Genomic DNA, 14,213 nt, shown 5'->3' with positions numbered 1-14,213 from the left:
TTACAATCCTTGTTAGGAAGCGTTCAGTAAAGTTTTCAAAAAACTTTCTGTGGTGAGCTTGCAGATCATGCCTACCTCACAAAAGGTATGAGGATTAATGTTTGTAAAATTTGCTAAAGATGGCACACCCTATCAGCAAGAAATTTATTTTTGTACATGCTCTTGCGCAGAAATATTTTGAAATCCAGGTTTTCCCCCGTAAAATCCTAACAATTTCACTACAGAGTGAAAACATAGAACCCGACAACCTGAACTGATTGAACTGTGAATTAGAAATGTCGTGTGTGTTTAAGATACAGGTTGTGGCTGCAATAACAGCAGTTAATTTGATTAATTTAAAGAAAAAAAATGTTCAAGCTTATTAGGAACTTTCAAGTAGTAATAAGGGCCTTTAAAGCATATAGAAAAGAGTAAAAAAACCTAAAAACCAAAAAACCCAAACACCTCTTTTTCCTCCAAAATGGAGGTGCCAAAGGCTAGAGTTTTCTTAACTCTAGAAGTATTCAATGCTTCACACTTAAATGAACTCAAGCTTACAAAACAATGAACTGGTAACTCCTCAGGAAGAGTTTTGAATAGACCAAAGTCAGACAAGATGGAGCTTGATGATCAAACTTGGAATTTAAGCCTGATGATAAAGCCTAGAATCAGGGCTCAACACCCTGGATCTCTTTCAGCACTATATTAAGGGCTGTCATGCAGCTCTTAACCACCTAAGTCTGCCGACTTGTGGGGAAGTCATGTCCTGTGTCAGCAGAATTGCCCACTTCCTAATACAAAGGCCTCGCTGGCAGCCAACATGAAGGCAACTGGACTGCAAAAAAGAGATGGTGTGCAATCCACAAGGATTAAAACTGATATATTTGCATTCTGCCTTCTCTTGCAGTTAATTTTGTCCACTGTATCTTCAGCACAAAGTACCAGCTGCTGTTACAAAACATGTCTCTCCTGCACCAAGGAAATACCACCTCTTGCCAAGGAAATACCAAGAACGTGAACAGAAGCAATGGCTTAGTGTTCCAAGCATAGCTAGGCTGCCTTCTAACTAGTGCCTCTTATTACGACACTATAGAATCAACCCTTCATTTTTATTAGGCAGATAAATGAACTCCTCTCACTGTATGTGGGTTCTTCTCAAACACTTGCTCTGATTGGATATTCAAGATGTTGTGGCACTTTTTATTTTAATTTATTTTTTTAAATAAGGAGCTTGCCCTGAGTTCTTGTCTAAAATTTATCGTCTGCATAAAAATTTGTCATGCACCATGGGTCGGTGCTATCCTCCACGGCTCTCTTTCAGAAGCATCCAATCTTTTAAAAAGGCCTTGGCATCCTTTGGAATAAAAGGTGCAATGTGAATTTAAGATAAATATAGATGGATCTGATCTCCAACAAGAAAGGGTAGGAGAAGGCACAAAGTGCTCTTGTGACTGGCTGTCTCTACTCCCTTTGTTACAGACAGAAAATAGCTTTGGTTTGAAAGAGTGTCATGGAAACAGGACTAGATGGGGAAGGGGAGGTGCATCATTGTAACTTAAAAATTAAACAGATTTGTTTGAATTTTTGAAGAGAACAATTTGCTCCCAGAGAAACACTACTAATGTGGAAAAAATTTGGACAGTTGTTAAATCCCTAGTATTTTTTTAAAAAGTATTGTATATACTCGTTCATAAGCCGAATTTTTTTAGTAAAAAAGAGAAGCACCAGAGAAGGTTGTTGGCTTATGAATGGGTATAGAGAGGGAGAGGTGGGACACAGCCCCTCCCCGCAACAGAGGCAGCAAGGAGAGGCAGCACAGCCAGCAGAGCCAGAAGGGAAGAGGCGGGGGCCAGAGTCTCTCCACTTCTGGCCATGCTGCTCTCCCCCCAGCCTCCAAAGCAGCTGCAGCTCCGGGGCTGGCAGGCTGCAGCCATGCCACTCGGCCCCGCCGCCCAGCAAAGGCTGTGGCCGCGCCGCCCGGCCCGCCAGAGCACGCTGCAGCCTTGCCACCCGGCCCAGCCCGCTGGAACATGCTGCAGCTGCGCCGCCCGGTCTGCTGGAGCAGCTCCAGCCAGGCCGGAGACATCCTCTCCAGATAAGGTGGGAAGGGATGGGATGGGGAGAGTGTGGGGGTCCCGGGCTAGGGGTACGGTCGTGTGTGTGTGGGGAGGGCAGGGGTGTCACAGGGGTTACTCCCCTGACTCCTAGCTTCTCCCCTCCAAAAAAATTTCCCCACCAGTTGCTGTCCCAGCCCGTCAGGGTAAGCAGCTGGTGCGCCGGGACACTTTGTTTACTTAGGTTTACCTCCTGCCTGCGGACCCTCGAGGTAAACAAATCATCTCAGCCCACCAGCGGCTTATCCTGATGGCCCGGGAGCCAAAGTTTGCTGACCCCTGAATTATAGGGTCGGCTTATGAATGGGTTATACAAATTTTCCATTTTTACTTATCCATCTTGGAGGGGTCGGCTTATAAACGAACTGGCTTATGATCGAGGATATACAGTAATACTCAATTGACAAGAGTAGTCAAGTATAGCAATACTACTAAGTACCTTCGTAAGTAACATTATTATTAAGAGCTTCCTACAATTGCCCCACATCCTAACAATTGATAAACTTGTCAATTTAAAAATTAGTACTGTTTTGCAAGAGGAGACAAATTTTAGTTTTATAAAGTAACTGAGGATGATAGATTGCCCTCGGTTTTCTACATCTCATTTACCTTCTGCTTCAAAACAACCTGGTTCTTATTTCTCCAGCTTTGCTACAAAGAGTTAAAAAGCGAAGAGCCATGCATATATGAGCATTTTGCTCAAGACCACCTTACTATATCTTCATGCTTATGCAGAATTCCTTACCTAAAATTGGTTCTAGGAGTATCAAAAATAATTTAACTTATTTGTCCGTGTACAATATACACAGAAGTTACAAACAGTATCATTTCTTTCAAAACCACTTACTTTCCATTTGGTTATTTTGCTGCAAGTTATAAAAAAAATAACATTTCTCAATTAATAAAAGCCTCCTTTTATGGCATACTGCACCTTTAAGCATAACACTTATTTCATGCACAAGCAACATTTCCAACCAGAATAATTTGAGACAAATTGCACAACTTTCTAACAGCTGGGAAAGGGCATATAAGCACCACTTTGTCACCCACTTTTCTTGTGTCCTTTGTACTGTTGTGACTTAGCCTTTTTCTTTTGCTTTGACGAACTTGACTGGCTATCTCTTGCTGCTGAAAAATATTAAGAATTAAAATTTTCAATTAATGATTTGGGAAAATACTGCACAATCTTTCATGCTAAGGAAAATTCACGAGAAAAATGTTTCCCTCAATGAATGAATGAATGAATGAATGAAGACAGAGCCTATGTCAAACAGAACACATTCAGAGAGGAAAAATCCTCTACTTGAACTGCACCCATTCCAGTAGCCCCTGGAACACAATTACCCATATCATATTCCCTGACCTAACAGGCTACAAATAGTCATCTCATCCATCATTATGGGACAACACACATCTGCTGCCAGGGCCATACCTCTGCTCCTTTGAGCAACTAGTTATTCATAGCAATTATTTTCCTGACTGGAGAAGTACAGCTGATGCATCATAAAACTGAGTCTTGCTGCCAATCGGATTTCACATAAGGCAAGAAGAAAGTTGGGAGGAAGAAAAAAAAAAAAAGATAGAAACAGAAAAAGATTAGAAAACCAGACACACGAAAAAGATTTACATATGAAAAATGGACACAGACACACAAATTAAGATACCAAAAAATTCGGACTACAAAGAGAGAAATTATTAAAAGAATGGAAAGAGGCAAGAACAAAGAATGAAACAAAAATAAGCACTGGTAAGGCAGACTAATAGGAAAATCATTTGAAGAGCAAACTAAAGTAAAACATTCCAAATCAGCCATAACCTGTAATATATATTGTTATATTACAATTAGTTTATACTCCTCCGATATGTCTGTTTAAACAAAGAAGAAGAAAAAAAAACACGAATGTCAGTTGACAGAACTGATTTCCTGTATTCCTGAAAGCCTGCCAACATTTAGAGTATTCAAATCATAAGCTGCCAGCTACACTAAAGACAGCATCTGGTGTTTACATATTCACTCTCCAAGCTCTGGACAAGTTTATGGGACTGAAAAGCCAGGTATGGACACACAAGCAGGCTGTCTGGGTTCTTTAAATTAAATCAGTGCATACTACAAGATCCCATATTGCAAACACTTGTGTATGTGAATAACTATGCATATGCATAGTACCACTGATTTAAATGCATAAAGTTATTAACACACGTTTGCAGGATCAGGGCCTCTTAATGTAAAGTGCCATGCAAATTGATTGTGCTATAAATGATGACTAATGTTATTTAGGCCTGATGCTTAGGCAGTCTGCTTCTTCTCTGGCCCAACAAACATCTGTTAGCCCCAGGATTAAAAATAAACAGAGCACAGCCATGCAAATTCTCTGAAGTGCTTTATCAGTTATACAGTGAAACAGATTAGAATAGTGTGCATCTGAGAATCAGCAAGAGTCTAGTCCATTTTTTGTTGCAGGTGGCTACCCAACCCCAAAAGGGTAAAGTTAAGAGAATGACCACACATGTATAAACACTGGAAGGCAACTGGTAAATTTTAGATTTAAAAAGATGCAAGAGGAATCATTTACAAATGCATAGCAACTTACTTTGTGGTGCAGGAGGCTGTAATTGATATCCAGTTAATTGGCACCACCCTACAGGATAGAGGTCAGGGGACTCGCAATCCACCCACTGGTCATATTCTTCTTCCCAGCCATCAAAATGTATCCTCAATAGACGATGGATGATGCGGGTTACTGTGGCCACACATACAAGGCGCGGTTCCATAAGATCTACAGCCTCCAGTTTCATTCGAATGTGAAACCCATGGTTTGGAACTTCCTGAAAAGGAGAATGAAGTAAGACAGCCAAATATCAGGAAACCAAGTCTAACATCTTACTCTACACGAAGTTTACATACTTCATGGGGGCTGCTGTTTCAGTCAAGTTTAATTTCAAGTGGCATTATTCAGATGGTGAAAGTAAATATGGTGGAATACCAAGGTATCATCTATGTAATTTAATGTGCTCCTATTTTCTTCCATAGTAAGATTTTTTCAGTCTCTGAAATATACAAGCTGAATGCACACAAATTTTTCTATTTCTAATAAACAATTTCCCAATTTCCATTTCTACTAGATATTTTTCAAAGCATACTCACATGGACTTTGAAAAAAATCACTGTCTGGTTTTGTGAACAATTAGCACATAAGTGAAGAAACATATTTAAGACAGCTGAAGAGACTGATTAACCTCATGGGACCAAGCAGGCAGGAATTTACAGCACAAAATCCACTGTAAATAGCACACATGCCGTACAGTTGGCTTTACCAATGATTTATCTTACCTTATTGAAGAGTTTTACAGGTGCTGCTATAGAGTCAGTTTCCCTGAGGTAGTCAAACCATTTGAAAGGGAGTTTTGCATAACCTGTGAATTTTAAATAGTACCTTCGTACATCAACTGCAAACTTTGTTCATTTAAAAACAACACTGTTCGTGCTACATTGTCACTAAAAAACACAAAGAAGCTAGACACAAATATCAAAATATTTTTCTCAATTTGAGTTTTTGCTCCATATTGGCTTCCACACAAATCAAACAGAGAAGAAAACCTCTTTAAATGTTATAACAGCCTTTTTATAATGATGTGACTAAAGACAAATCTGCAAAATCATCTACTCTTTCCTGTGGGAGAAAAATAATTTTATCCTTGAAAAGTTGGATTTGTTTGGAGAAGACCTGCCAAAACACAATCAGTGAAATAGTGTTTTTAAAACAGAGATCATAGGGTTAGAAAACGCAGCAATGGAAGTAATGAAGGGCTTCTCTCCACCTTATAAACTAGAGGAGACAACTGTTTCTCAATAATGTATTTAATTTTGGTTAGTCTATTGAACTTGCATGGGATAGAGAGGACTGTTTTGGGGCGACTTTTCCATTCTGACAGCTTCTTAGACCAGAAAATCTCAAATTTTGGCCCTTGAACCAACAATAGTTTGCAGATTTCTTTGTGGTGGTCTGTAGAATTAAACATTTTGAAAAACAAAGAGGTGATGGGGGCTTGGAATGATGGGATGGAAGATAGTCCCCATAGGATCTCACTAAAAGTGGTGTGCAGAATAATTTAAAGAGAGAGAGCGAGAAAGCCACTGTTTTAGTCCAAGCTGCCACTTTGGGTCACAGCTCAATATGACAGGGCTACAGTCCTCAGACATATAATTAAACTTTAAACAACAAACTCCGGTCCCAATCCTGAAAGGTGCCAAGTGTCCTCGACTTCCACTGATGTCACTGGGAGCCGAGAGTGCTCCGCGCCGTACAAGATTGAATCCTATGTTTCAAGGCCCCTTTTTTCACAGTGTAAAATTTCAAGCTAACAAGGTGAATATGGAAAGGGTGGCAGCAAGCCAAGTTCACACCACCCTTATGAACAGACATGTCTGATTGGCTGCAGATTCATCAAGATAGCACGGCAAGAGGTGCACATAAGAATTTTTTTTTTGTTAGCATTAGAGAGATCTTCTGACACACATGTTCAATAATTTTTTACAAACATTATCTAATTAATCCTCACAACAGGCCTACGGGAAAGATGGGAGCAGAGGAAGCCCATCCCAGAGCTAAGATTAGAACTCAGGACTTCCAATTCCCATAATTTAGCCACTAAAACACACCTCTCACAGGTATTAAGGGGGCTCTGATCATTATAATAATGCATTTGCTTCAGAAATAATGTAACCTACTAAGAAGGTTAAAGTTCTAGAACATTCTTACTGCTGTTTGTTAGTCATACACATGAAACTAAATTTTACAAAACTGAATATGATTTATAAGAATAGTCTAGCAATGGATGATACAGGATTGCTATCGAGAATTCTAAAGAGAGAAAGAGAAGAAACGCAGACAAAAGCAGAAAAGGAGGAGAGCTGCCCTGATGTAAGAAACACGGCAGTATATTAAATGATATTAACAGAAGTTCACCTTCTGTCGTAGGTTCAGTGATTAAATAATAAACATTTACTCAGGATTATTCAAAGACAGGCATCTATCATTTGTAGTGTATCGTCCATTTAAAAGTCTGGTTTTACCAGAATGTGTATAGACACACATTTTGTCATTATTAGATTTTCATTCTGTAAATGACTTCGAAATCTTATTTGTTTGGAGGCGGTAGAAAGTATTTTTTTTTTTTTAAAAAGGCACAGGATGGACTATATGTTTTTGGCAGGTCAGATTATCCCCATGATTGTTTACTTTAGTAACTGCACTGAATGTTACAGCTCCAGTAAACAAGGGTAAATATGCTCACCTACGGATTCGCCAAATGCTAAAAGCCAACAGATTCGTGTCAGCTAACGGGAATGCTATGGAATGTTTTTCTTTTTGTTGCAGGCACAACTGTCAGTACACTCAATATTCAGAAAATCTCTGCACTCAGTGCCAATAGAAGCTTGCATTTAACCAGTAATATAGGCTCCCCCCGTCTCCTTCCAATAATTTAGAGATTTTGAATGAATAGGGACAGAGACAAAATTCTTACAAAAAACCAAACAGTGAGCACCTATCATCTACTATGATGCAATTACCTCTCTCTCCCTTGATATGTTGCTAAAGTAATGTAATCAAGTTTAGCAATGAAGTCAAAAGAAAACCATCTGCAGACACGTATGATGGTGCTCAGACAGTTTTGCTCACAAAAATCATACCTTAGGCCTTGTTCAAAAAAAAAAAAAATGAACCCCTCCCACTCCGATGGATACGGATATGAAGGATACATTTATGTGCATTTTAGCAAGAGAGAATAATTCATCATGCCTGATTAATAAATCTGCAACACTTTACAATGCTTTTAATATGGACAATTGCTCTATCATAATTCCAGTCCTCTGCTGGACTCCCTAGCATTGATATTCTCGAGATGGTTCTGGAAGTGCTCTGCATCTCTTCCCCCATCCCCTCTCCATCCCCCCCAGCATTAATTGATGCTGAATATAACTAATTTTACTCAGTAAGAGTTTAGGTTATGTAATGACCATATTCTATCTTTAAATCTTTGTGTAGTCAAAACAAATCTCATTTTATTTGCCCATGAATTAAACAAGCATTCAATTTGGGCTCTTCTATACATTGAGTTTGACATCCCTGTTTCAGACCATTTTAAAGTAGTGCTGAAGTTTCTGTTTGAAATCAAGATGGTTCTGAAAATGAAATGAATGCTGTAAAATGATTTAAGAAACAAAGAATGTGATTATACAGAATACCACTGAAAAATAATCAAAATTGAAGTTGGTCAGAATAGTGTAAATACCTCTGGGTGGAGTTAGCTCAATCGCATTAATTTCACAGAAACCAACAGGGAAAATAGAAGGGGAGGTGGCATGGTAACAAAACCAGTCAGACCCATCTGCTGCTTCTGAGCCATCAATCCCGATCATTAGATATCCATCTGCTAACACCTTTGGAAATAAAAACAATATTGTACATTAAGCACCTTTATACTCTGTGAAGGCCAGGCTAGAAATTTAGTATGTCATGTTTCAAAGCAGAGTAAGAAATGAAACAAATATGTATAAGGAACACTGTCAACTTAAGAAAAGTCACTTCTCTCCAATATTTTTTGTTGTATATGCTATTGCGATCATTAACTGGCAACAATAATAGAAGAGCAAGATTAGAGACTATTTTAGTTTTCAGGTTTTTTCCTTTGAGTATTTGACGGCGCTTTGCGTAGTATCAGTTTCACTCTATCTTTGTATAGTTAGTTTCCTTTGTAGCTTGTGAGGGTCTTCCACACAGGAAAAAAATATATATATATATTAAAAAAAAAAAAAAACTAAAAAACCAAAAACATTGGCAGGAATATTTTTGGACAGATGTATTATCCAAAGCTTTTGTGAGGGATTAGATTGTCTGCAAAATAGCCAGATGAGAATTAACAGGTGGTTCCATTGCACATTAATTTTACAGGCATACTGTTTGTCAATCAAAGTTCTGGCTGGAATTTTGAACGTTCTTGAATGCCACATACAGATACTTTTCATCTGCCACTATAACAATCAACCATTCTTAATATTCCAGTAACAGGAAAGCAGCTCATAAATGGAAGCCATTGGTAAGCATTCACAAATTGCACACATTATCCTTTTATTGGAAGGGGTGGATGTGGAAGGAGCAGATGAGAGTACATGCTGTTGACCAACACATTGATTGCTTTTTTTAAAATCTTGTTTTAAATAAAATATCAGCCTTTATTAAAAAGTGTTTTTAGCAGCAGTATTGATTACAGAAGACTGGAAATCAGATTAACAGGATTCACGTCCCATTCTTTTACAAAAGTATAAATTCAGTCTCTTACCTTCCTAATGGTTGCAACACATATTGCAGACAGGTTTAAGGGATCGATAGCTTCCAATTTCATTCCCTCCTTGAACCATTCTCCACTTGGATCTATTTCTTTTACCTAAAGATTCATACAACAGCATTACACAGCTAGCTGAGGTGACAAGAACAACTGATTTATAAGACAATATAACCACACCCATGAAACAAAGTTTGCAGCAAAAAGACCAAAATACCTCTCAAACTCCCTGTCAATTTTGCTTACATCAAAATGCCTAACAGCATTTTTTTTTTTTAAAAAGAAGGAGTAATTTCAAATAGCGACAGACCTTTGTACAGTAATTTGGTATAATTTCTCAGTTATGCTTTGTCTTCAAGTGATGAAAAATTCCTCTTCCAACTCTGAGTAAACAAACTTAGAGATCTCGTTAGCAATCTTACCTTTGCAAATAAATGTGGGGGTGCATCATAATGTCCGTCCTGTTTCTTTGTAATATCTACAAGGGACAGTTACATTATTAATCAGTAAATATTTATGAAGAGACTAATAATACCCACCCCAAAAACAAACAAGCACCTTTTTCCTGACATTGTACCATTTAAGGCAGTCATAACTTTACAAACATGTGGGCCCAAAGTGTATAAAGAGGCCACAGCAGTATGCCACCTAGACAATTTGGGAATGGAGCTCAAATCATGCAATTTATGTATTTTGAGGACAAGAGATATGACAGCATTCAGAAAACACTGATACCCAGAAGCCTTGATTATAGCACAAAAGTGTCAGTGAAATACCTCTAAGCTTTTGCAGAAGTTTGACAAGTCAAACTAGTTTGCATGCTTTAACTCTACTGAGAAGAGAACTGACAAATTGAGGACTTATACACATAAGTGACTTCAAGGCTTAATATAATTAAATTTTGATTTAACACATCCTGGTATTGTAGTCATGCTGTTTGTTACCTCATTTTTGTACTAGAAATGCTTGTTTTTGTGAAACATTTTTGTAGTGTGGTGGGATCCATAGCTCGGATAGGATCCTATAGCAGAGGAGCCGCCTGATCTTTGCAGGAGTTTGCAGCTAGTGGTTGGATCCTCTTCTCTGAAATGAATTCCAGCAGCTTTGTGAAAAGCTCCTATGTCCATTTCCAGGAAGCAGTCCTGAGCATGACTTCTTTTAACTGTTTCCCTTTTATTTTTATATTGATTTCAATGAAGGTTTCCAATCATTAAAAATATTGATATTTTAGTGTCCAAAGCTGGTGCAACATGGAACTTTTTTATTCCTGTTCTATGTTACAGAGGAGTGGCTTATGTGCAAAGGAGCAAAGAGAGTCTTAGCAACAGACAATGTTAATTTATCATTAAGAAGATGATATAAAATATTTAAAAAATAGAAATGTTTTGATTTTAGGTGATCAAAACTCCACTACACATCTGTCAGCCTCTACTTTTCTGTCCCTCTTCTGACAACTTCTGCAATGCAGTTACATGTTGCCATACAAAAATAGGAAGCATGCCCAAAGGTTGAGGTCAGAACAAAATAAACTGAATTAAATCAATAACACAAGCAATACTTGTGCTGACTTAACCGTACCACCTAGGTGGTGGCAGCAGGTGGGGCAGTGCTGTGTAATTCCAGGGTGCCAGCAGCAAGACATGCTAAATACATAGAACATTGGGCTTTGTCTACAGAAACCATTGTTTACTCTAGCTTATATTGTAAACATTCCTAGATACAGTTTCATGGATGGTGCCTCATTGAAGTTTACCCGAGCTCTTCCAAACCCTGAAGGAAACACTGATAATAGTTTTTAAACTAAGCCATACAGAGCGGAGACCTAGTGGCTGAAAAAAAGTCTCGATTAGCACCAGTGCATACGTTTTTGAAGATATAATTACTTGAATTAGAAGCTTTTTCAGCCAGCTTGCTCCTTTTAGCCAAATCATTGCATGAAGTATCTTTCAAGTAAGCCTGTACTGCTGACAAAGGTATCTTTGCAACACAACTTGCTTACCAGATCTTTTGAAGCGATGTCCTATACTTCGGGACCAACCAATGTGATGAATGAGTGGGCTGTACATATGGCACCAGAAATCATCCGTTTTGTCTTCACTTTCTTCATATACCAATCTTAATCGTCCTCCAATTACACTGTCTACAACTGCTACCCGTGTTCGACAGAGATGCGTTTTGTCAACAACTTCTACTCTCATGGAAGGTTTGAAAGGATACTGCATACTTTCTGACACCTTAAAATAATAGGGAAAATGTTTAGTCACCTGTCATCTGCTATTAAAGCACCTTCCACTAAATTCAGTCTCCAGTTTCTTTGCTGCAAAAACCACCATGAACATTTTCTCCTGCCTATATCAGGATTATGTAATAATGGTAAGATCCATAAAGTGAACTTCTCACAAAAAATAACCTGGAATGGTACAGCTATATTATGTAAGGAAGGCCCTGATCCAACTCCCACTGAAGTTAATGGAGTGTTTCCATCGACTTTAATGCGAGTTGGCTAGGTCATCAGTGATTGATAATCAGATGATACCTTGCAGAACAACAGTTAATTTGTAATGTGAGATGAAGACAAACCAGTTTTGTTTATTTTCCTACATACACAAAGTGCAAGATTTTTTAAAAATTATGAGGAGTCTGGTGGCACATTAAAGACTTAACAGATTTATTTGGGCATAAGCTTTTGTGGGTAAAAAACCCACTTCTTCAGATGCATCGAGTGAAAATTACAGATGCAGGCATAAATATACTGGCACGTAAGGTAACTCCCTTCTCTTCATGTGTCAGTATATTTATGCCTATTTCTGTAATTTTCACTCCATGCATCTGATGAAGTGGGTTTTTACCCACTAAAGCTTATGCCCAAATAAATCTGTTAGTCTTTAAGGTGCCACCGGACTCCACGTTGTTTTTGTGGATACAGACTAAATACGGCTACCCCTCTGATATTTAAAAATTATACATCACAGATGGACACAGATGTTCTCTATCTAACACAGTGATTCTCAACCTATTTATCATCGTGGGCCACATGCAGCCCAAAGTGTTACCTGGGCCACAGGTTGAGAACCAGTGCCCTCCACTTAACCCCTCCCACACACAAACCCCTATGCTCATCGCCCTCTGCCCAGAGACCCCTTCACAGAGTGGGGCCAGGAGTGGGGCAGGGACCCTGACCCAGGACCCTGCTGCGTGGGGACCCTGACTTCCGCCATGCAGGGTTTGGAGGCAGCCAGGACCCCAACCCCACCGGGTGGCTGGGAGCCCAGAGCCCCGCTGGACGGCAGAGAGCCCACGGCTTTAGCACATAGCTGAGCCCATGGGCCGCTGATGTAGCCACTGAAGAGGTAAGGCAAAGGGAGTAGCTGCAGTTCTATCTTCCTCCACAAGAGGGGCCAAAGTGCCATTGCAAAACAGTTCAATTCCTCACACAGTAATGAGGTTGTGTTTATATTACATTATTTATATCACATCAACTTACCTTCTGAGAAAAGTCAGGAGGAAGAGTTTTGGCACCAGTAAGTCGCTTCACGAGAAAAGCTTTCCAGTTTGTGTATTTGTGTTGGATTGCTGTTGCAAATAAAGGGGGGAAGTCAATGATTACTAATTAAGTTAATCTATTAGAGATACAAAGTTAAAGACAGTCTTTGTAAAACAATATAAAATGATTGTTAAAATACTGAATGAAAATATCAGAATAATTAAAATGTATCAAAAGCCTTAAAGGCTGAATTCTGCTCCAGTTTCACAACTGTATGTGTGTATATTTTGGGGCAGAAGCTGACCTAAGATTTTAATGAAGAATAGATTAAATAAAACAGAGTATGCTTTAGCAACTGATGAATTTAATTACTTAGGATCTGATCTTAATGACCCTTATTCACACGAGTAAGGGGTATTTCCTGTGAAGATCCGCAGGATCAGGTCCTCATTGACCCATAGGCAACAAGATTTATTCACAACTTTACATACGATTCATAAATGAGAGCCACATCAATTTGACATCTGAATCACAATGAATTCAGTTAAATGTAGAAGATTACAATCTCTACTACTGAATCAGGAGTGCTAATATTTACATACTTCTAGGTGGGACTAGAGGCTTCCCACTAGTTGCACACCAACCAACTGGGTGGATGTCAGACCCACACACGTTGCACCAGAAGTCAACACTTGAATCGTTTTCAAACCCTTCATATCTCAGCAAAGCATTGTAGCCTGAAAGAGAGCAATCCCATGTTTAAAAGCTATAGCTGAGTGAGGATATAAAAAGGTTAATACTATTCCACCCAGCATAATGCATGTTCACTGAATTTTTTAGTCTATATGATTCAGAAGGCATCTTGCCTGACTTGAAGGTAATTTAGTATCAATGCAAAAAAATAAAAAAAACGTTCTGCGGTACTATGTATGTGTATCTTATATAGTAGGAAAATGTGTATATCGCATTTGAGATATAGTATATGACCTTATAATTAAAGATTGTTGTATTGAATATACAGAGGAAGTGTGTTTAATTATAATGTATGCAGTCCTTGACTTTTGAGTGTTTAACTATGTAACCTTTAACTTTGTAAGAAAGAAGATCAGTAGTGGAGTTTACGAGTTCACTGATCTGGAGCTATTTGATTTCATATTTCCTGATCCTGAATCATCCATAATGTGAGGAAGCTGTTCCCTGAAAACTGGGCCAACGCAAAACAGGCCCAACCAGCAGAGTTTAACACCTGAGCAGGAGAAAAACTGAGAAGTTTGGAAGCTCTGCAGGTGGGA

At 38.7% G+C, this 14,213-nt stretch overlaps 1 protein-coding gene across 4 annotated transcripts in view; it reads right to left on the bottom strand.

Moving 5' to 3' along the window:
• MBTD1 (mbt domain containing 1) overlaps positions 1-14,213 on the bottom strand; it is a 55,904-nt gene that overhangs the window by 19,003 nt on the left and 22,688 nt on the right. For all 4 annotated transcript variants that reach the window (XM_026654406.1, XM_026654407.1, XM_026654404.1 and 1 more), the window contains exons 7-15: positions 13,524-13,658; positions 12,922-13,010; positions 11,437-11,671; positions 9,860-9,915; positions 9,435-9,539; positions 8,388-8,535; positions 5,425-5,507; positions 4,685-4,919; positions 3,144-3,221 (exon numbers count right to left, since the gene is read on the bottom strand). In XM_026654406.1, the coding sequence (XP_026510191.1) occupies positions 3,144-3,221; positions 4,685-4,919; positions 5,425-5,507; positions 8,388-8,535; positions 9,435-9,539; positions 9,860-9,915; positions 11,437-11,671; positions 12,922-13,010; positions 13,524-13,658 (1,164 nt within the window). The remainder of the gene's footprint in view (positions 1-3,143; positions 3,222-4,684; positions 4,920-5,424; positions 5,508-8,387; positions 8,536-9,434; positions 9,540-9,859; positions 9,916-11,436; positions 11,672-12,921; positions 13,011-13,523; positions 13,659-14,213) is intronic.

Source organism: Terrapene carolina, unplaced genomic scaffold (genome assembly GCF_002925995.2).
Source record: "Terrapene carolina triunguis isolate 2854851 unplaced genomic scaffold, T_m_triunguis-2.0 Scaffold192, whole genome shotgun sequence".
In the NCBI taxonomy this organism is placed as follows: domain Eukaryota; kingdom Metazoa; phylum Chordata; order Testudines; family Emydidae; genus Terrapene; species Terrapene triunguis.
This window is presented reverse-complemented; position numbering and strand designations above follow the sequence as displayed.